The sequence below is a fragment of the Pagrus major genome, chromosome 2 (assembly GCF_040436345.1).
Source record: "Pagrus major chromosome 2, Pma_NU_1.0".
Taxonomy (NCBI): domain Eukaryota; kingdom Metazoa; phylum Chordata; class Actinopteri; order Spariformes; family Sparidae; genus Pagrus; species Pagrus major.
This window is the reverse complement of record NC_133216.1, coordinates 20772071-20796209: the sequence shown is the minus strand read 5'-3', so window position 1 is coordinate 20796209 and position 24139 is coordinate 20772071. Positions and strand designations below refer to the sequence as shown.

Here is a 24139-nt window from a genome sequence, read left to right as displayed (position 1 = left end):
CCTCATCCTTAAAGGCAAGAGATACATTTTCTACAATGTCATAATTTTCTTTTCTTGACAAATCCAGGGACTTTCAGCAGGCACGGTTTAATCTACATTTGTTTTGTGCTACTTTCTGAAATGAAATTGCTGCATTAAAAACATTTGAATTAAAAAGAAACAACGCCACACTTCCAAATCCCTTTGCATTGTCATACTGTTGCAGTGACGATGATAATCCGCATAGTGGCGCTAATGTGTTAAAGAACGACTATGTGCACTGTCATGAGCACAACCAAAGAGATCTCACGTAAGAGACAAGATAGTTCATGTCCTTGACTAACCTTTGGAATCCGCTGTTTTACACGGGAAACCCCTCGAATAAATCATCTCGTCCTCTTTATGTACAGTAATGTTGTCCACATAACTCTGATATCGGATAACTACAGATTAACTAAAAATACACATACAAGAATATACGCAAGATTTCGCAATTGACGCAGGTCAAAACTGCGTACTGCGCAGAACACACACGCCATCGCAGCGGCGATACTGTCGTTGACGCAGTGCTGCTTTAGATAAAATTGGCTTAACAAACCGGAATCTGAAAAAATTCGGTGCAAACGTATTTGACCGTAATGAGTATAAGACACTTCTATTTGCCCGTGACTCGAAAAGACGCGGTGTAATCTGCATAACGGGATTTAAACGAAAGCGGAAGTAGACGGCAGGCATACTCTCGTCCCGTTAGTAGGACCGATCCAACGCCTCAAACTCCTTGTTCGAGGAGACGCGAGGCCCCCCTGACAACAGAGCCGCCTACCCACTCCCTCTCTGCCTCCAGCACGGGTCGGCAACCGTTCAAAAAAAAAAGCACAGCCCTTTGTTTTAGTTGTAGCCGACCCTGCGGTCTCCCCGGTTTTATTTAATCCTGCTGCACATCCCTTACCATGGCGGCGAGTGCGAAACGAAAACAAGAGGAGAAACACCTGAAGATGCTGAGAGAAATGACGAGTTTGCCTCCCAACAGAAAGTGCTTTGACTGCGACCAGCGCGGCCCAACCTATGCCAACATGACTGTGGGCTCCTTCGTATGCACCTCATGCTCTGGCATCCTGTAAGTTTAAAGTTGCTCAGTGACCTTAGCTTTGATATGGCGCATGCGATACAACGTTTTGGTGCCTTTCAGCTTACGAACGGCAGCCTAAGCCAGTTAGCCGGGTAGCGCTAGCTAACGTTGCATTGGTATCCAGTTGTGCCAGTGTGAGTTGAGCTGTTTTGACATTGTCTTGCTGAGCTGTGTTGGGCGGGGTGCATAGAGGTGTCAGTGTGCCGCACAGCGAGCTAACGCAGCAGCCACCCCAGATGCTAGCTTACTTTAGCTCCCAGTGCTAACCAGTTAATTTTATCTGACATTTGCAAGCTAGGTCTGAAGATAAGCCAGTAGCCAGCTGCTGCTACCAGTTGCTGGCGACGTCTGGAAGCACCACCTTGTAGCTGAGCTAATTGGTCATGGTAACGTTATACAGCCCACATACAAAGACACATGAGTACATATTAAAATGATCTCATGATCAAGGCTTCATATTATATCCACGAATAAGTATCATTTAGCGTTTTCTTAATATACTCCATATAAGCATGCTGAGGGTTATTTCATTACAGTAATGCAGTATTGTCGTTGCTAACTGTTTAAATCTGGGCGTGGGAAAGCCCCATCATTTTGAGATGAGGCTGCTAATGCAATGCTGGTATCCATGTCATCATCAGCTGTATTAAGTCTAGTCATCTATTTCTGTAGCCGATTAAGAACTGTTCCAATAATCAGTCTGTAACAGATGTGCAACCTAAGTAACGCTAGCAAGAGTTTCACTCTTCAGAATCGGCTGACCAAATCCTTGAGTGCTCATGTCAGTAGTTTACCTCCTAGCTGAAAATAAGAAAAAATGCCCCCCCAGCATTGATAGTTTGAGTGTAGTTTAGTGTTGTGACTTTAGATAGCGTTTGCCTGACTTAAGGCTTTGCTGTGCAGTTGTGTAACCAAGCATCTGTAGCTTGTGATTTGGGATTAGTGAAGCATTCCATTTCTTCTTATTCTACTAAAGATATCCCAACTCAATTCAGCTGTCTGTCAAATGTTGCATGTAAAGTAAAAAAAAAGGGTTTGGTTTGTGGGTGTATGTGATGCTGGCCTCATTTAGAAAGAAATCTAAAGTGGTGTAATACAGTAATGACGGTTTGTCACATGATGCTCTTAAGATTACTATCTATTGCATGATAATGACAGATTGAGATACAGCGTTGAGTAAATATTTGCCATATATTAATTTATATAGCATGACATTGTGATAATCTGCACATAATCACTCTTCTCTGATGACTTTTGAGGATTACAGTGCTTTCTCTTCCAAGTGTATCAGCATACGGTTAACTGGCAACCAAACTATTCCCTCATACATTAAGTGATAAAAACCGTACAGCTTATTTTACCACCTGCAATAAGGACTTTTGATGCATAGGTACGATATTGTCTCAGCATTGTTACAATCAAACATCCTGGTCCTCTCTTTCCCACCAAGTCCCATCTTTGCTCACAAATAGTAAATGCATAAATTATGTGTTTATCACAAGCCTTTGTTAGTGAATATAATTTAGAAGAGTAAATTGGCAGTGGGCTATTAGCAGGTAACTCAATAAGCTGTTCATGCGTCCATCCTGCTCTGCTCATTCATATTGTCTGTAGCCTGCAGTGGTCCTTCTTAATGCTTTACGGAAATCACTATGCCATTTTCCAGTTTTGAATAATGATTATTCTAATAATGTTGCAGTGGAAAGGGGAAGTAGTTGTTGCTCGGTAAATTCCCACTGATGACCTTTAAGTTGAATTAGTGGGCAAGTCTCATTCATCTTTTTTTGACAAAATGTTGTACTTTTTGTCCCTCAGACTTTGCCTAAAACACAGCCCTTGTTTGACTAGGTTTGTGACCTTAATCTGTGCAAACTGTGCTAGCTCTCTCCACTTTGAACATGAAGGTTATTTACTGTAGCACTGCAAAGAATGAGATTAATGGAGTGTTTGCTGATGGGCACAGTTTGCCCTCCATTTCACTTCACCAGTGGGTCTGCGCAGGGACTCCACTGTGAATTTCCCATCTGCTCACCCTATGGTATTAAATCTGTAATGTGAGTTAATTGGGTTCTTTTATAGCTTGAGATCACAATTCCTCCTCCTCTCTCTCTCCTACTGTCTTTATCACACACTTTTTATCAAGACAAAACATGTTGTGTGAAATTTTAGTTTCAAAAATCTGCCGAGCAGAAGAGAGTTGGTCTGAAAGGATTGATGTCTGTCTGATGTATGCAGGAAGCCTGGTGTGATTGTAGGCTCAGGAAGTGGTATGGCCGGCCCCACTGTGCTGCTTCATCAGCAGCATGTGCCGTTATATGTACCACAGGAAGTGGCAGAGAGGTCACAGTCTGTCTCTTTCTTTCCTTTGAATACTAGAGAGGCAAAGTTGTTTTGCATTGTGTGTGAGAGAGAGAGAGAGCGCCTGGAGACTCATGCTCAGACTTGATATGTTGTTTTGGTTACTGTCTTGACTGCACACACTGACTGTTTTATGAATAATAGTGTTTGCTTTATTTTGTCCTCTTCAAGGAAAGCAAAGCAAAACCCCTCCACACAAAGAATCACCTCTGCATACATTTTGCATTTACCCTGAAAGATTATGTTTCAGGTTAGTCCTAAACAGTATATTTGAAAGGTAGAAACACTGATGAGCAGTGGTGCAAAAAGTATCCAAAAGTAAAGATATTGTGCAAAAATATTACCTTGTAGAAGTGAAATTCACCCATTTGAGTAAAAGTCTTAAAGTACTTACTTAAGTATCAAAAGAACAAGTAAAAGTAAATTGTACATGTATTTACATTTATGTATACACTGTATACTATTGGTCGCCCGATTATTGACCTGGCCGATATTCATAATTTTTCTGCTTATTAGAATCAGTGGGTTTTTGTTTGTTTTGTTTTTGTTTAATTTTTTTCTTTTCATTTAAAGGGACACTGTGCAGTTCTGGAGAAGAAATTCAAACTCGGAATTGAAATTATTAATGAGTTAATAATACAAACTCAGAAATATTTATTTTTTCCGTAACTGAATAAACAAGCCGTTCTCAGAGGAAAATACGGTCCCTAGAACACTGTTTTAAGCCAGAAAGGTGGCAGGGTCCGCCAAATGTAAACAAAGTGAAACACTATGAAACTGTGTTGTCCTTTTAAAGTCAGTTTGTTTACACAGTTTGTTTACACAGTTTTGTCATAAAACAAAGAGTTTGATTATTTAGTTTGTTTAGGCATTAAAAAAATCAGTCAGCGAAGATTTTTCTCCTCTTGTTTAAAGTTTCATCCCCAAAACTACATCATGCACCTTTAAAAATATGCTACTTTGGCTCTGATGAAAAATGCAATCTGCAAAGTAACTAGTAACTAAAGCGATCAAATAAAGTAGTGGCGTATAAATTATAATACTTGCCTCCAAAAAGTGGTTTATTAGCATAAAATGCAAATACTTAAGTGCTTAAGTACAGTACTTGAGTAAATGTACTAAGTTACATTCCATTCCAGTGATTGTCTTTAATTCATGGAAGTTGTTTGCACTTTTGCAGTTCGGGCAGTAACAGTGTTTAATTGTTTAGGGGTGATGGCAGGGGCACAACTACCTACCGCATAACAACCTTCTCCCCCCATAGTTGTGGTTGTTTAATGGGTGGAGTTGGAATCCGTTATGTAAACACATTCCTTATGAAGGTGGAGGCGTTCCCAGGAGGAACACCACTCACAATGTCTCTTTCTGGAGAATTACTCATGACAGGAAGTAACCCCACTTGACCTTTGTGTTCCTGAGATATTTTCCTGACTAAGCAGAGCTGTAACACGGACTAGAGCATGACAGTGGTGGGGAGGTGTCAACGATACCAAGTGTCCTGAATGATATTAATCAATGGCTATTTAACAGAGGTGACTTGAACTTTACAACTGAGCTTTTTTAGTTTGCTGTGTTTATGAAGCCCGTTAGGATGACAAATTGATGATAGTGTAATTTGGCATAAATCCCATTGGATTGGAAAGTGAGCCATGAAAATGAAGAACTGGCATTTTCTGTGATAAAAGGTTCACAAAATTGTTGAGGAAGGAGTAAAAGATGGTGCAGAATCTCCGAAAGCTGCAAATTTAAACATGGTGCATAGCTTCTCTCTTTTGAGACTTAACAATGCCAGTTTTTCTCACCCTGGAGCGGTTACAATATGCAAATGAGCTGAGTTTTCCCGGGTGAGCTGCTCTGATGTACAGTAGCGACTAGGTCATAATTATTTTACTGTGCAATATGTGATACTTTTCACTGATACACTGTGCTACCCATTAGACATGATGTCAAAATAGATAACTTGGCCGAGCAATGCTCTGATGAAATCCTTAACATTTGTGTTACAGACATTGTTGATGTGTACAATATCGTCATCTAAGAAGCAATTCTGTTAGTTCTTTAATTAACATAATTAATAATTACTGCTGTTATTTAATTCTCCCTACAGATATAATCCTACCGTAACTGAACACTGACACAGTCAGGCTACTTTGTCCAGCAGAAATAAGGGGGGTGTGTCACTGTAGGGCCACAACATTGTGTTGCTAGGCTCGCTACCAGACTGGAATCCAGAACACAGGAATCACCTGACAGTTATATTGTACACCACAGTCTGGATGTAAGATATCCTCAATTATGAGATGTCATCCCACCCCCCACCCTTCCTTGTTGACACAGTTAAATAAAATACATGAAATAACAAAAACATCATGATTAGTATAAGAATGCCTTAATTGGACAACTGGGTAGAGATGCTGCCTTCGTATTTAGACCATAAGACTTATGGAGCTTTCTCTCTGTATCTGACCTAGTTTCATCTTCATGAGACTATGATCAGATCAGTCATTTACCTCAGGGTGCTGAAAAACACATTAAAGCTGAAATACACCCCAACACTCTATCTTCTGTTTTCTCTCTGACACGAGTTTATTGCTTCTTGCATTTGATGAATTTGCTTCTGACTGTTTTGTCCAGAAAGAGTGAGAACTTTGCATTAATCCAACTTGGGCTGCAAACCAAAATATTTTTTCACAGTCTTGTTAATCTTAAGAACCCTATTTTGTCAAGCCAACAGCCTCAAAAAAATTTCCAGTTTTTGATAAGAAAGAGAAATGTAATTCTCAAAATTGGGGAAGGTGTGACCAACAAGTAACTACAAGTAATTTTAAGCACTAATTGATTCATTGTAATTTTTTTGTTTGTTGATTGATTGATTGATTGATTGATTGATTGATTAGATCCTATAAATCATATAAATGTAGAAATATCCAGTTGTATTAAGTTTTTATGTTAGGGCCATGGCATTCTTTCAGTCCTACCTGTCTTCTCAAAGTTTGACCAGGATGACAAAACGTGTTTTCCCTGGAAATCGCTCTAGTAGTTCACATGGATCTACTCAGTATTTATGGACATAAGTACAGCTTGGTGGCCTTGGTCATTGTTTTATTTTCCATTTTGTTTTCTTAAATGTGAATTCACACAGCAATTGGATGTTCATTACATGTAGCTACTTTACTCTGCGTCAGACCTAACTGTTATAAATATATTTGTTGTTTGCAGAACAATCAGCTGATTGGTGGATGTGTAAAGAATGGGTGGAGATAAGAACCAGTTCTGTGAGGGTTACAGCACTGAATAATTTAACAGTCGCGTCTAGTATTTCACTGCCTTTAGGTTCTGACTCTCCATGTGTATAACATTGTGTTTGGAATTGTGACACGGTGGATCTCATTTCGTAGTTCCCAAAGTGGGTGCCGTGACACCCTGCGGTGCCTTAAGGACAAGTCAAGGGTGCCTTATCATATCATTTTTCATGGTGATGGGAGCAACAGCTGCTTGTTCAAACATCTTGGCAAAAAAGTCATATAGTTTAGAAAAACCTTTAGAGAAAGTTTGGAGAAACTTGAGTATTTGATTGCCATTGGTTATGTATAGTGTATAGACATGGATTATTCAATGGGTTGTGAATGCTGTCAGAATGCTTTTGGATACACATCACTGTGGATGAATGAATCCACTGCAGACGCTGATGGAGGAATACAGCTCATGTTGAGCTACTGACATGCTTTTGCTACGGGGTCAGTATAGACCAGGAGTAAAAGACACGTTGGGTCGCTTTTAAAGGATTATGTTAATGTTATCATAATGATAGCTGACTGATGCGTCCTATTTGATTCTATTGACTGGTCAGCACTTAAGCTGCTGTTAAAGAAAAACAATCACTGACAGTGTTGGTTTGTCACAGTCCAATGGATACACTTTTGACTTTGGTTGGTCAATAGTTAAAGAAACTTTCTCAGTCTGACTGTAACAGTGTTGTTCTCTTTTCTATCTTCTGGTGACTGTGGTGTTCTGGTTGCAGTTAAAACATCCTGCTTGCATGCTATTGCTGAATGCTGATTGGTCACCTTCACAGACAAAACAGGTGTCAACCTTGAAGACAACACTTCTTTCATTTTCACTAGCTGGCGGGTGCAGGAAAAAATACTGAGACAAGCAGGCCTGGAGCTTAATATAATAGCCAACTGAAGGCTCTTTTAAACTATTACAGCTACCAGGCAGGTTTAATTTGGGCCATTGTGGCATGAGCTGTGACCTTCTCAGGAAAATGAGCATGGCTTGTGTGGGCTAATGGGTGTCACTCCATAATGGAAGTTTCTATATTAGGGAGATCGCTTGTTCTTTCACTGTGCTGACAACCTCAGTTCAGTCAATGGCAGTTTGGAGAGAGTCTCACCCACTTCCTTTGTTCTGCTCTACTCCCTTTCTTTTTCTGTCAGTTTTTGTCTCTGTCATTATTTGTGTCTGTCATTTTTCTCTCTCTGTATTGCTGTCTACCTCGCCCCAGTTACGCACATCAGTCAGTCAGTTTGTTGCTAATTAAATGGCCCAGTCCTGAGAGGAGGGATCTGGAGTTTGTCTAGATGAGGTTGCCTTGTACAGTTTCTTCAAATTAAATTGACCCCCGTTTCCATTTCTCCACCTACAGACGAGGACTGAATCCACCTCACAGAGTCAAGTCTATCTCCATGACAACCTTCACGCAACAGGAAATCGAGTTCCTACAGAAACATGGCAATGAGGTAGGCATGGACACCATCTGCCCTTTCACACTTGTTAAGGTTGAGGTCAACTTTCACACCGAAAATCTGCACATCATTGTAACTCGTCATGGAAGTGTTTTGGCTGCTAACAAGCTTTACTGTAGACAACAACATTGAGCCACAAAAACGTTTCAAATGTTAAAGTTGTTATAAAAGGAAAAGAAAAACACATTATTTTTATTCACCTTTAGCATTTTTTAAGTATCCAAATATTATGAATACAGCTGTTTTAATAATAGTTTTCAGTGAATATCCTGTTCTATTACAGTAGAAAGTGATAGCTGCACTAATGCAACTCAAATGTGCATGAAAATCAATTTATGGCAAAGCTGTATTACAGTGGCGCCTCCATAGGGTAGCCGGGGAGGGGGGACACGATAGCAGACTCCCCTAGCAAGTGCCCCCCATTCCCCTCATGAGGCGTATATGCGTAATATACATTTATATGATATGTTACATTAAGTACTATTCATTACAGTAAATCAATGTTGTATATTTTTCACAACAGTTCATGTTAAAAAAAAGAGAATTGCATAGCCAGCTAGCTGCTTTTGAACAGCATTTGTTTGCAACCACATGATTTTCAGTGACCCCATCTGGCCCCCAATAAAACATTTCTGGGGGGCCCACTGCTGTATTAATCAGTGTTTTAAATTACATTTTTTCAGACAAAGACAAAAATCATTAAATTTTTTTTTAGTACAAATGTTGTACTACTGACCTCGCAAACAATAAACATTAAACAGAAATAACATGATATGTCAGTTTTCATAATAACATTTTCAATCATATTGCAAAGTACTACAAAAAGTCAAATTATGTAAATAATTAGAGGTGAGAGTCTCTAGGAAACGTCTGTCATTCAAAATCTGCAGCTCTCACCTGTTTGTCATAATCAGATACAGTAGCACCACATATTGGAAACAAAGTGCACCATCATTCAAGAGCCATTTTGGGTAAACGGAGTATGAAATAGAGCAATGCCACCTGGGAAGCACGGCCTATTAAAAGCTGTAGCAAAGTGGCAGGGCAAGCAGATATGCAGGAGACTCAAGGTTGGAGCTGATGCATATATCCTTCAGGGCTGCTTTATAAATACTACAGCCCTGAAGTTAGTTTATGTCTTTCCGCGGAGAGCACTTGACACAGAAAAAACTGATAAAACAGGCTACACAACAGCTGCAGTTTCAAAATCCTTGCAAATGAGAGAGACAAGTGAGCCTGCATGTGCTGTGAATGTGTGTGCAGCTGCATCCAAAGGTCACTTAAGGAAATGACAGCAGCAGGATACTGTACATGCAACACAAGAGCCAAGGCTGCCTCTTGCAGCACCATCGCCTCATTCACAATGCAGCACACTATACTGAGTGCACACACACACATGAAGCCTATAAATCTCTCTTTACAGGATTAGGCAAATACTTTAGGAATGCTATCCAAAACCCAAGGCCAGACAAAGGTGAGACTAATTTTTCACCCAGCAACTAAGTTCAATCTGCATTTCCAAACATGAGGCCAACGCCTGTTTGATTCCTCTAATCCAAACATAGCAAACATTATACTAAAACATTAGTTAATGCTCTTTTGAATTTCACCTGCATTTATTGTCTTCAAGGTGATTAACTATATCATCAGCATGTTTACGTGTGGCTTATTTATTAATTTCCCCGTGGCACTGTTAACAATTTAATGGTTTATTATAAATGTTAACAAGCCCTACACTCATTTGCAGCTGTGTGTGCTGCAGAAAATCATGTTACTCCGTGTGTTCCAGGTGTGTAAGCAGATGTGGCTTGGCCTTTATGATGACAGAACTTCCTCAATACCAGACTTCAGAGAACCACAGAAAGTCAAGGAGTTCCTTCAAGAGAAATATGAAAAGAAGAGATGGTAAGTCAGTTTTACAAGCTGGCAGTGCAAAGATATGAACAGTCCCCTGGCAGTGTGCACTGCGCCGACATGTAGGTTTTCTTTTGTGTTTTTTTTTTCCTCTCTCTGGCTTGGAATGTCTCACAGGCAGCTCATAGCAGTTAGCCTGGAGCAAACTGCCAGATATCGTTCTTTAAATGCCCAGAATGTAGGTCACGACAGTCAAGCTGCTTTATGTGCAAGATCTAGCTGGTCCATAAAGTTGTAGGTTGTATGTATGAGGTTTACACAGTAGCATACTTGTTTCTGGTGCATTGTGACTGATGACTAATAAGAGCAGTTATTTCAGGCGCATTGAACTCATGGTAGACGTAGCCAGACAAGTACTTGTCATGTTGAGAGTTGCAAATTAGGTATTTTCAATAAAAGTAGATATTAATCTAGTGAGACTGTTGGTTTATGCTGTTAGACTGGTTCCATACAGCAAACGTTAACAACTATTAGTCGATAATTAGATTGTTACACTTATTAGTTGAGGGAGAAGTGCTTTTGTCATCTCTGAGAGTTTAGTCACTGAAGTCTGACCCAAATGGGAGGGCTGAGTGGTGCATGTCTCAACATGCACCACTGGCTGCAGTCAGGCATTCTCACTCTCATAGGCCTCTCTTGTAACACACAATACACACCAGTCATGAAACGCCTGTTATAAGTGTTAGTTTCAAAGAGTCATGGCCTGTCTGCTAGCTGTAAGATACATTTTCACCCAAATAAACATTTCCTATTCTCACATGTGAATTTGCATAACATCTGTTTAGCCAAAAGGCTATAATACCATTATTTTGAAACTTGGACTATGCCAGATTATGGTCACGTTGGCTCCAATAGCCAATGGCATCTGGTAGGATAAATCATACCTCGGCTCCCTTAAGTATTTTAAATGACATGTAATATATTGCACCATATATTTATTAAGGTATTTTGTCATAATGCATATAATGTGAACTGTCTCCCAGGTACGTACCTCCTGAGCAGGCCAAGGCAGTGGCATCCGTCCATGCTTCCATCTCTGGCTCCTCAAACAGCAGCACCAGCAGCACCCCGGAGGTTAGACCACTCAAATCCCTGCTGGGGGAGTCGGCTCCCTCCTTACACCTCAACAAGAACACCCCACCCAATCAGGTGAGCTTTATTTAGACACTCACACACACACACACACACACACACACACACACACACACACACACACACACACAGATATGATGAATTTGTAATCATTGCCAGAATGTTGGCTTGACCATCAATGATTGCTAAGGTTGAACAAATTACTGGCTAAAATAACGTATTTAAAACAATTAAAGGGGCTCTGTGGAACTTGTGCTGGAAGCCGGTCGTTAGTTCATGTTAGCTAACATTAGCTACTGTTGCTCTCTGTTAGTGGAGCAGAGAGAGACACTGAAACAAGGCACTCAAAACGTACATTAATTTACATCCTTTGGACTGTCGGGGAGAACCCGATGAGAGTCCCTCACAAAGAAATCCACAGTCCAGCAGCATTAAGTCAAGTTAGAATCCGCTCACTTATGGCCAATTAAAAAGTGATTAACACATTTAAGTCTCTACAAATTGTTACATAGAGCCCCTTTAAATGTACAGTATTATCATCAGAAGGCATCTCATTAACCCTATTCAAAGTGCTTTTTTCTTGTCTTCTTTAATCTTTGTGTGAAGGTTGTTCAAGGACCCTATAGACAGTGAACATATTTATACATGCGGCTCAACACATACCTGCAGTTCTTTTTTTCAATCCATCTCTTGTTTCCACCAGTCTCCAGTGGTGAGCCGTGGACAAACCCATCAGCAGCAGTTCCATGACAAGAGGTTTGACCTCCTCAGTGACTTGGGTGGAGACATCTTCGCTGCCCCGCCCAACATGAATGCAGGCACCAGCTCCGGTTTTGCTAACTTTGCACATTTCAACAGCCACACAAGTAAGAAACAGACAAATAAATGATTAAATGATACATCTAAGGCAAAACACGTTTTATGTTCAACGTGTGCGGGTCTTGTCAACACCAGTTGACAATCCGAAATATGCTAAATATGTCAACGTGGTAAAAACACAGGAAAGTGATCTGCTGAGACATAAAGCAGAAAGTGAATGCAGGAAATGAGCAAGAACTTCAGTCACGATGGGATTGTCCTGTTAAATGTGGAAGTTGCATCAGTCATGTTGTTTCACAGGCTGTACCAGGAGCACCAAACCAAATGCCAGAGATGGCTGAGTGCATGCATGTTTTCATTCATCAGTTTCAGTCTTGTCACTAGTTTGAAGTCTTTATTGGTGAAATCACCTCTATTGTTTGGAGGAAACATGATGAATTTCAGCTGAAACAAATCAAAATTTGTTATGTGCATGTAGGCGTATGTACCTCTTCATGTGTAGAACAGTTTGACAGAAGATAGATTGAAGTAATGCGGCAGCCATTTAAAATTCTTCAGGTGTTGTAAGAGACTGCTGCATGCTGATTGATGTTGCATTCTAATTAAGGCCTGTTAGGACTGTGGCAGAAGTTCAGGATTATGCAGAATCTGTTAAATGTCAGCTGCCATGTACCTCTGTGATTGCAAACCATAGCCATAGAGTATGGAGTGCTACCAGAGGTGCAATGGACAGACTCATCTCCATGGTTACTAATGTCTGTAACATAGGGCTATTAATGTTTGCTCCCCATGGAGGGTTAATGTCCTCTCATTTCCCCTTAAAGAGCCATCAAGTGACTAAAGTGGCATCTCACATCTCCACATAGTAAACATGAGCAGAGATGTACACCTCTGAGGTTAATGACGTGTATAGTGTTGCGTACACTTCCATGCTGTGTGCACAGCAAGGAGTCCAGATAGTATCCCATGGGAGAGGGTGAACATCATCTTGCCTGCATTTTAAGCCAATATGCATTTTATTGTTGCGTGATGCCACTCTATGATTATCTCTCATATTTATCACATAATCCATTGTATTTGTTTTGCAGCCCATGCCTTTTGTCATTATATGTATAAATCCATTCTATTACTATCTCATCCATTGTTTTCCTCTCATTGTGTTTTTTTTTTTCATTCATCTCCCCGTCTGAACCTCATCCTGACACCACCTCCAGCGGCACAGAATGCCAACGCAAATGCAGACTTTGCTAATTTTGATGCATTCGGGAGCACTTCTGGGTCGACAGGTGGTTTCCCCTCCGCACCCCAAGCCCCATTCCATCCCACAAATACAGGTAGAGCAAGTTCTCTCTCAAGACGATAGCTTGAATATTTATGTACACACACGCATTGAGAATGTACATATAGGCTGAACACAAACATCCTTTTTACATTTCAGCAGTTTGCAGCCATGTTTTCTGTGCCATTTTTGCCATTTAACTGTTCTCTCAACTCATGTGTGCAATGTCCATTGATCCGGTTTCAAAAGACCTACAGTATGTGCAACAGATGGTTTCATCAAAAAAAATCACAGTTCAAATGAAGTTTAATAACCAGGAAAATAAGCAAAATCTGTAAGTTTGGTTTATACATTTCCTCAAAGCAAAAAACAAAAAATGCTAATACATTTTATGTGTTTGAAAGCAATTCAACTTGACTGCAGTTGAACACATGACTTCACTGTGTGTTTATATGGTATGTGCCCTCGGCCAAAACCTCAGGTCATGGAGCATGAAGCTCTTTGCACTCCTGTGCAGACTCATAGGAAGAATTCACTCCATGTACAACTTAAAGCATGTCTGTATTTTGATCTACTTTAAAAGCTTTATTTTGAATTGATCGTGTCAAACAGGTTACCCGCTGTGAAAAATCAATGAAGCCACTTTTTTTTTAGTGTGCACTTACTGTATTTAAAGTTTGAAATTAAGTGCGCAGCAGTAGGACTAATATGTTTTGTAATATGCAATATGCTGAATGCACTTAATGTCTTGCACTGTGCACTCATTAGGCAGACAGTTATAGTGATAAAGGACCTGCAACAAACCAGGCTTAGTACTGCTGTAGCGTGTAACCACACTGCATGTCCCTATAGGAATATTAAACGATTAATATGAATATAAATACATGCAAGATATGTATTCTACACAGTGTGCTTTAGTCAAATATTTGCTTGGCCTTTTGGCATTTTAATTTAGTCTATTATGGATGTAACAGAGTCATAGTATTGTCGTCATCTTACCTGTGTTTGTCATTCTGGTCCATATTTCCCTTCAAGCCCTTCATGCAGTTTTACATAACATGCAGTTAACATGTTATGTAAAAGAGTATTTGCTCAGCAGTAACTGGCTTTCGGGCTTTTTACCTGAACACTTCTCTCTCGTACTCATACAAAAACAGACTCTAATGCGCAAACAGACAATTAAGCCTCCACCCCCAAGTCTCAGGGAAATGTTGTGTGCTACAGTGCCCTCTGCTGGAGGTCTACATTGATTGACTATCATTGTGCAGAGCTGCACAGTGATCTCTTTAGTATGCCCATTGCTTGATGGATAAAGCTCCCCTCTCTCTCTCTGGCTTTGTAAGATAATCCCTTTCTCACAGACACTGACTGACTGTGCTATCGGCCTAAGCTGTCCATTCTGTCTCATGTGTTTTTCATCCTTTTGCTTCAGCAGTAGTTGACTTTCTTTGACCTCACCCTTTTTAATTTTGACCTCTGGTTTAGTTGACGTCTTTTCTTTTGTTTCTCCACCCTGTCTTACGTTGCTCATTGCCCCATCTCTCCCTCCCTCTTTGATTTTTGGCTGCCAGCATTCACTGCGCTCTCATCCAGCCGCAGTATGGGTGAGTTTGCCACTGCTCTGCCTCTCCAGGGTGCACACAGTAAGTCTCTCTCTGGGCTTGCCCTCTTAACAGCTTACACCCTTTCCACCGTCTCTAATGTGTAGTCGCTGTGATCCTCCTCCTCTCTCTGGATGTAATGTGTGTCTCAGCATGTAGCTTTTTTTGTCTGTGACTCTGAATCGCTGTTGACAATCTCACTGGTTGAAAACAGGGATAATAAGCTTTGATTGGTGCTGTCGTGATTGAGAACTACTATAGAGAATAGACCAGATGGAAGGAAATGAGAACAATGCATGTACATTCTTCTCCTTTTAGATAAATAAGTGGGGAACACAAGAACACTGTGCCCTTGAAGTCTATCCCATCACTTATTTAGAAGTAACTTTTCTGTAGTCCAACATGTCATGTAAGAAATAATAAAAGAAAATCATGATTAAAAAAAGAGTTACTCCAGAAGAAGACATTGGGATATTTGCTCTTGCAAGCCCTCATCAGGAGCTGGTTAAGGTGTGAGGAAACAATAGCTAATAAATACCAGGTGTGCCTGGTGTTCTCAAGGCCATCAGCTTCATGTAAACAACTTCCTCCGAGTTCCTCTGAAGTTTTAAGATCACTGGTCAGAGAAGGTTTATATCTGCTGATAGGGGTTGGCGATCTGGCCAAAGCATGATATATCACAATCTATTTTATAATAGTCACAATCCACGATTTAAATTTCAATCTTTTTATTTTTGATTTTTGACATGCCCTGTAGAGTACAGTCAGACTTTAAATAGCCTGTGAATTGCTCCATTTGCAATATTACAAGACAATATTGCATAGAAAATAGCTATTTTTTGGCACAAGCACCTCATCCGCCATGCTGCTAGCTATAATTCACACTGCACTGTCTACACGGAAGAGCCTCACTAAGTAATTGGTCCAATCGGCATAGCCATCTAGTCAGCTACATCACTCTATTGGTATGTTCACCTAACACAGATCAGTTGCATGAAAGATTGTACCTGTCCCATTATGCCTTTTCCACAAGCTTAAGGGAATGCATTCAGTTGAATGCAATTAAAGCACTGGTTGATATTTAACTGTTGTGATGGTGTGAGCATTATTACTAAACATTACCTTCTCTCTCCTTAGTTATCACAAAGACAAAAGCTCCATATCCCAAATCTTTTTATTGTGCTGTGCCAAGCATGAAATATTGTAATGTATCACACCTCTTATTGCATTCCAAACAAATGAGTTCTCCCTGAGTTCTTAGTATGCTCGAGAAACTCATGTCCTGAAAAAAAAAAAAGTTGAATTTTCATCAGGTGGAAGTGCCTGAATCAGCATGGTTTTCCCAAATGTAAATATATAGTGTAAAAGAAATGACACAGATTAGTATGTGCAATGGTAAGGTTCTGAGCAGTTCTTGAGTAGGCTTTGTTCCTCGCAGATAAAGGGTGTACACTTCTTTTGCTTTAAAAAAGCGATTAATAATGTTTAATGTTGTTTGTTTCCCTAATAACAATTTTAGATCTGGTTGAAAGTGACTGAAGTAAAGATGTATTCCACTGAACAAGTTGTTTTCCATGTCACTGTTAATACATTTTAGGTTGGTGCTGTGTGTAACTCATTTATCCACAGTATGGTGCTGATATAACCGAGGCAATCAAGAAAGGTGCTGTTCTGCACAACATGTGCCTCTAAGACATATAAATGCAAATTTTATGCTGTGTTTCTCAGGTTCATAGGCTAATGAAGAGCTACGTAGTGCAGTGTTGCAGAGGACTTGTTTATAGATAATGAAAGTATCCCAGCCCCAGCCTGACACCACCCCAGCTTTATCCTCCATGCAGCTTCTTATCTCCCTCTCCACTCTGTTAATGCTGTTACTCAAAACCAACAATGGAGGTCCCCCTCATGACTTTTTAATCTCTCTCTTTCATGCAGGTAGCGCCTCAGGGGGACTAGCAAATGCCAATTTTGCAAATTTTGACAACTTCCCCAAATCGTGTAGCGCTGACTTTGGATCCTTCAGTTCTTCCTCCCAGAGTAACTCCACAGGAGCTGGCAGAGATGCTGTACAGAGTACTAGCCTCCCTGCCGATAGATACGCAGCCCTGGCTGACCTGGATAACGTGTTTAGCTCTGCCAATACAGAGCAAGGTAAACTTCTCCTGCCTAGCCTGTTTCATAGATCTCAAATGTAGGGATAGAAATCGTCCAAAAAAGAGAAGTTGACACAACTAAAAACATAATGTCGAATCTTCTTGCCAATGCAGGGAAAGACAATCTCTGTCATAACAGGGCTGATTTACATTTTCTAGCAAACCTGTGATACTGTATCACTAAAATGTGGTATCTTGAGATGGCCTTACCATTTTTTTTCCCCAAATCGGCCCCCTGACCTCAGTGCTACTGAACCAGCCTGTATACAGATGACGGGCTACTCTGCACATGGTGTCGATGCCTCCTTGCTTTTAAGAATTCTATATGTTTTGGTTTGATTGGAGAGCTTTAATATCACATGGTCAGAATTTTGGCCCTCGAGTATCTGTGAATTGTACTGGGTTGGTACTAGCTCATTTTGTTCATATTACAAACTGTATTTCTGTGCTAGAAAATGCAAATTTCCTAATGATTGAACATTTATTCCCCATCATTTTGAATAGGTTGAATGTGGCAGATATCTCCGGACGTTTTTGTTTGTGTCTTTGAAATTTGAATTTTCCCTCTGGATTAGTTGACTCGAGGTGGATTGAGCCCGGCTCTGCCGTCATGTGCTTCTATTCCAGGAGGTGGTATTCCCGGCGGGGTGAGCTCAGCCACAGCGGCGGCAGCAGCAGGAGTGGGTGGTTTGCCTCAGAAGCAGCCAGCAGCGCATGCGATGGGGGACCGCTATGCTGCTCTTGCAGAGCTGGATACCGTCTTCAGCTCCTCGTCCCCTGCCACCAGTGTTTACAACACCACCAGCACCTCACAAGGGTAAGTAACTAAACACATACACCTGTTGAAGTGGATTCTAAAAGTCTAAATCTACAACTAAATGCAGTGAATTATCCAAAGGAACTTAACCTACAAACATACAGTGACAACACTCCTGTCACACAGGATCTGGTCTCCTTTTTTTTCTGTCTTCCTGAGAAGCTTATGTGTTGACTTTGTTTCACTACAGGGGCATGTTTGGCCCCGAGACTGGGGTGTCAGCAGCACAAGCACAGCAGGCTCTACCTGGCATGGCTCAAGGTTTTGGAGGTGAGTGAACCTACAGGCTGTTGTGCAATGGTTTGTGCTAATTATGCTCCCAAATTAAATCAGTAATGATCTACAAACTCTAAAATAATGTTGGAAACAAAGGTTAGCCACAGGGTGAGGCACAGTATACTTTAGGTAATTACAGCAAACTTCAGTCATTTAGATATTGTTGACAACTTTTGTGACCTTATGGGGTTTTAAGGATTTTCCTGATGTCGAGAACAGGTTGCGTCAAATGTCGTCAGAGAATAAGGTTAGATTATGAATCTGTAGCAAGTTCCTATTCTGTGGAAAACATTCTTATGTTGATAAGCTTTACTTTTTTTTCAGTTATTTTTGTTTTGTTGGGTTTTTTTTAGGACAACAAACTTCACTGTTTTTTTGGATACTTTATTTTATGAAGTTGTTTGTTAATATTAGGGATGTTAATGAGTAATCATTAATCGATTAACTGCCGTTAAGACTTTAACCAATTAAAAATGTCTTAATCGACAATAAGAGATGGGCACAAATACATTAAAGAGTATTTTACAATAGTTTTTCAAATACAGTATATCCAAATAAAACACAAAATACTGGTATGAGGAAATGTATTTAATTTAAGTACATGTAATTTGTCATTAAAAAAATACAAAAAAGACATTTTTGTTGGCTCAGTATGGGTTGGATTTTGTTGCTAGTTGTTGAAAGGCAACAGATGGGAGCTCTGCAATTAAAATGAAGTCATGATTTTATGTTATTTAGTTCATCATTCAGGAAACTTGGTGTTTACTTTATCTGTTCTTTTAACTCCTAATGTAGCCGACTCTGATTTGATTTCATCAAACATAGATCATGTCAGTGGTTAAAACAGTTTTGTATAGGAAAGATGTTCAACATATTTCATGTTATTATTGATTAAACGATAATTGATTGTCAAGGCACCCGATTATCGACTACATAAAGAAATTACATAAAATTTGCACCCCTAGTTAATATGTATAACTGCATAGTTATAAAATTACTGCAGTTTTTGGGAAATTTTGTTGTCCTGCTGTTTAGAACAAACAAACAAGGACTGACACTGGACATCAACATGTTGAAATGCTCCTCCATGAATCATTGCTTTTGTTTCCTTTATTGTCCTGTTCACACTCATGTGTGGTGACTTGATACCTCTCTCCAACAGCTCAGTCAACTAATCCGTTTGTAGCTGCTGGAGTCGCCCCGGCAGCCGCTCCCACCAACCCGTTCCAGAGCAATGGCAGAGCAGCAAATATGGCAGTGGCAGCAGCAGCAGCAGGTGTGTTTATGTGTATGTTTGTGTGTGTTCTTAAATGTGAAGCATATATAAAACACCACCAAATCAGTTAGCTGAGATAATGCAGATAAAAATCATTTGTGGAAAAAATAGGTGTGTTATCTTACAGTAAGTATATTATTTATTAGATTTCCTTGCACACCCTAAGTGGCAACCTTTGCCTTAGCTGCCTCGGCAATGAATCAGCCTGAGACCACTCTGCTGAACACAGAGGCAACCAATCGGGAAAGTAGAAGAGAACATTAAAGGATCAATACATTCTGAATACCAGTTTTGTGGAAATAGCAGGACTAGCGTTGCCATTTACGGGTGTGTGCACAGTAGACAGGAAGTTGCAGACATTGAGATTCAGTTGTCTCTGATTGCTCTTGCCATGCTGGACAGGCTTGATGAGGGTTCTTCACGGGCAGGGTTATCCTCCCGCCTTTGGTAGGTTCCCTTGTGCTCTCTGCTTCCTTTTTGCTCTCCTGTGCCTTGCTCTTGCTCCTGTGGCAAATCTATCGGGAAAATGTTGTAGAGGTAAAAAAAAAATCTAATCACAGCATTAACAAATAGGGGTGTGACAAAATATACAGTAACTAGGGGGGAATAGGATATGTCGAGCCCGGATGTAAAAAAATCCCCTCTTTGGAAAATTTTGGAAATCAATGTAATGATGGACCAAGGAACAACAATCAATTTCCACATTCATGTAATGAGAGTGATTAGAGAGTCATGCCATATCATTATGATCAAAAATGTCATTACTGTGGTGTCTATTTAAATAATAGGTATCACGGCAGTTTCTTAGGACCTTCTACAGGGTAACTCTGGACTCACTGATAATGGCTTCCTCAACATTTTCCTTCTAACAGTTGGCATAAACTCTCTTTTGACTTTTGGAAGACATTCAATTATTTTAACTAACTATACACCATAATGTCCTCTAAGGTTCATCTAGTCATTCATTAGCTTGCTGGTGTCATAAAATGCTTCATTCAATGAGTAAACTCAGTAAGACATTGGCAACTGTTGAGTCTTTAACGCTCAAGCCTTAACCTTGGATTTGTTTGCATATTCAACTAATTGCAACCCCAGTTGTTTAATGGAAATTGGATGTAGCATTTCTACCAGATATCTGATGGCTTTCTCCTTGCAGTTTAGTTCCTCCTGTTGCATTGTTGGAACACTGTACTCTTGTGTGGCCATCTGACACTGGTGCTACACGTAATGCAAGTGCCGAAGTGTCATGTCTGACTCTTTTCAGACAGCCCCTTCCTTTTTTCTGCAGCTTGTCTGGAGACAACCTTAATCTAATTTTTGCATGTGTTTAAACTCAACAAATACATATACCGAGATTCTGAAGATCTCGGGTGGTCAGTTAAATGATAGTTTTGCTTTGGGAGCCACACTCCATTACTGAACCACCTTATTTGTTGTAGCAATGTCTTTTCTCTTTGTTTTCTTGATGACTGTTCTGTAATCCCTAGTTGTCAATCCTCTCACTCATTTAAGTTTACCTCCTTTTATATTGCTTTCTGATTAACTGCTGATAATAATAACATAGTCTTTGTTTGTTTGTTTTTTTCTGCTGTGTGCCAGCTCCTCTGTAATGTAACATGTTCTAGGCAAGTGTGTGTCAATGTAAATTTCTTGTTATAATTTTGAAAATGAAATTAAGCAAAAGGTTATTTTATCGTATGCCTGAAGATGTCTTGGAAAAGCTTCTTTAACCAGCTGTTGTCCTGCTATGTTGCAGTGTCATTTGGCACAGGCTCCATGAGTATGCCAGCCGGATTTGGGAACGCTGCAGCCTACAACCTCCCTACCAGCTTTAGTGGAACCTTCCAGCAACCCTTTCCTGGCCAGGCTCCCTTCCCTCAGCCTCCTGCGTATCCCCAGCAACCCAACGGTGTGTGTCCGTAGCACTTTTCACACAGCGACTCCGCATTATCTCTGCAGCGAAGGCTTGCCATTTCTCCGCCTTTGTTTGTTCACACTGAACTAAGCAACTCCGGCGTAAAAGCCGCTCCAGTGTGTCCATTGGGCAGAAATATGACAAAGAGTCGGTAGGACAGACAGGATGACAGACACAGTATTTTTTTCCTCATATAAGTTGCCAAAGATACTACCAGTTACCATGTTACTGTTGTTTGGTCCTGTAACGTTGCTTTGTGGGTTTAAGTGTGGGACATTTCTCTTTTATGTGATGAGTGAAGGATCTGTTTAGACTGTGAACACCATCAGACCGACACACCCCTGAGCCGCAGCTAAACTGTCCCCCCTCTCCGCATCTGAAACTTTCACACAGACGGCGATGCGGAGAATCGGCGCATGATTCCCACACTGAAAGGGCATCGTGAATGGGGCTTGTGTATAGATCATGTAGATGTAGACGTATCTGCATTAGTAACTATGCTGAAATTCAAGCTTACATGTGCATCAGACTGAGTAGTCATTACATTGTTTCAAGTTTGGATTCAAGATATTGAACATGAGTGAAAAGGTTTGTTGTTGCTGTAATGATTTTTTTGTGTGAGCATTCCATCACCTCTTTTAAATTAAATTGCACATGTCTTTCAGGTGGAGGATATCCAGCCTTTGGCCAGGCCAAACCTGTTGTGACTCCTTTTGGGCAGGCAATGGCTGGACCTATGGTCTCAAGCAACCCTTTCCTGGTTAGTAAGATGGCTACATGACATGATATCCTTTAGATTCACACAGAGGAATGAAGGGGCTTCAGTACCATGAGCCAAGATTATTGTTGATAAAGTTTAAGCAGTCACCTTATTCCTCCTTTTTATCAGGTGCCTTTACTGATATAATCCACTCATCAGATATCGGACTGATGTCACTGATCCATGTGCTTTTATAAATATCGAATATGCAATGCAATAATGCAATTATAAGGCAATAGCCAAAATGTTGTTACATGAATTGATTATGTGATTAATTAGCAATTAAACAGTTCTACGATGATATCCACGAGTCACCTTATGTTTTTGTGCTGTGGACCATGACCCTGTCCTAATGTAACATTAGACAGTCTGAAATTGAGTGAGCTAATACAACTTGGCAAACTCAACAGCTGTTTTTGTCGAAACACACAAAAGCAAGACTGGAACTTGTATCAGCAGATATCGCTATATTCACAATAATCGTGATATGAAGAATTCAAATATTGATATTGTGTTAATACATATACGATAATACCGTGTGAATAATGCAGCATCTGGTTACCTTTTCACTAGTAACTAGTATAAATGTTCTTCCTGTACACTTTTTTAATAGTTATGGTTACAGACTCTCTGTCCACCTCCCTACACTCTTATTTTGAGGGTATTTTTTTTCCCAAAATGACAAAACACAAAGTAAACACAGTTAAAAATAGATTTGATTGCCAGCATTTTTTTATTTTATTTTATTTTCTATAGATATTCCGATAATATCGTCATCGTAAATTTGTTTGGTCATGATAATCGTGTTGTTAAAATCTGATACTGTGACAGTCCTATTTCAAATATAGGAATCGGACCGGAACTGAAAAAAGTGGATCAGTGCATCTCTACTTTTTAGTTCAGCTGAACCTGACAATTGATCATATTGGCTCTATTGTGTCAGTACTAATATTAAAAAGAAAAGACTAGTGGGTTCATTCTGACCCTCTTCTCAATGCCAATGTACTTTCTGATTGTGTTTGTGTATCCCTTTTTCCTTCCAGGGTGCGGGTCCATCTGCACAATATCCAGCAGGAGGCTCCTCAACAAATCCCTTCTTATAGCGATCCATCCAATCAGCTCCACTACAGGGTCAACAACTGGCACGCTTGCACCTATTGCACTGTTTTGTTTCACAAGTAGCTTTAAAAACACAATGTTTGTAAGGATTTGTATTTTCTATCGCAGTTTGTCACAGATGGAACAATATGACAATATGACAACATGAACAGTCATGATGACACTGTCTGTGTCTTATGAAACAAAGTGATGGTGTGTGCAGAGGGAGAGGTTGATCCCCTCTTCTCTATTTAACCTGTGAACTGGCCTCTACTGAACCACAATGTATAATCAAACTGGCTGAAAACTAAGTTATTGCATACAGTGTATCCCATTCATTATGCTGCAATTCTGTACATATATTTTCTTTTAGGAAATTAGCTCTTTGTGCATATCAGTATTTGTATCTAACACACAAGATTTGTTAAGACAGAACTGTTGCTTGGAAAAGCTAATGGGTACTGCCACTTACTGTATTTGTGAAGAACCAAACTGTTTATTTGTGCAGGATCCTTTTTTGGTAAATTGTTCTCACTAAAGGAAAAAAAACAACCTATTCTATTGGCGAGCAATGAGAGGAGGAGTGACTGCTGCATCAGGGACGGGCAGGGGACTTGATTTTCTGCCATCCCCTGCCCTGCTGACAGGGGCCCAGGTCACAACGCTTCTGAACTACAGTCAACCGCCTCCATAAAGGGCGGAGCTGGAATGGCTGATGAGCTGAAAACCACTTACATTGGGTATTAGAGAATTTTAAGTTAATATGTAAATATATACAGTATATATATTAAAATGAATTTTAAGTAAGACAAAATGACCAAACCATTCATTTATATGGATGTATGAAAATCTTGTATATCTGTTTTGTATAAAAAATTTATAATAACAGTGTTGCAGTCCCTAATTTGAAGACTTTTTGGTTTTA

The 24139-nt window shown here is 40.0% G+C and overlaps 1 protein-coding gene across 4 annotated transcripts; it reads left to right on the top strand.

The window, feature by feature from the left end:
- The first annotated feature begins 743 nt into the window (after positions 1 to 743).
- agfg1a (ArfGAP with FG repeats 1a) lies at positions 744 to 24100 on the top strand. 4 transcript variants are annotated; one of them, XM_073490277.1, is made up of 14 exons: positions 744 to 1096; positions 8115 to 8208; positions 10004 to 10119; positions 11112 to 11277; positions 11924 to 12086; positions 13254 to 13373; positions 14890 to 14961; positions 16855 to 17070; positions 17700 to 17889; positions 18080 to 18159; positions 19328 to 19441; positions 21198 to 21350; positions 22022 to 22116; positions 23160 to 24100. In XM_073490277.1, exons 1-14 carry the CDS (start codon positions 930 to 932, stop codon positions 23217 to 23219), a joined length of 1806 nt encoding a protein of 601 aa, XP_073346378.1. In that variant the 5' UTR covers positions 744 to 929; the 3' UTR covers positions 23220 to 24100. The 4 variants fall into 4 exon arrangements, with proteins under 4 accessions (XP_073346378.1, XP_073346385.1, XP_073346394.1 ...); XM_073490284.1 differs by having other exon boundaries at positions 745 to 1096; positions 14890 to 14922; XM_073490293.1 differs by lacking the exon at positions 14890 to 14961 and having other exon boundaries at positions 745 to 1096.
- Positions 24101 to 24139: the final 39 nt, after the last annotated feature.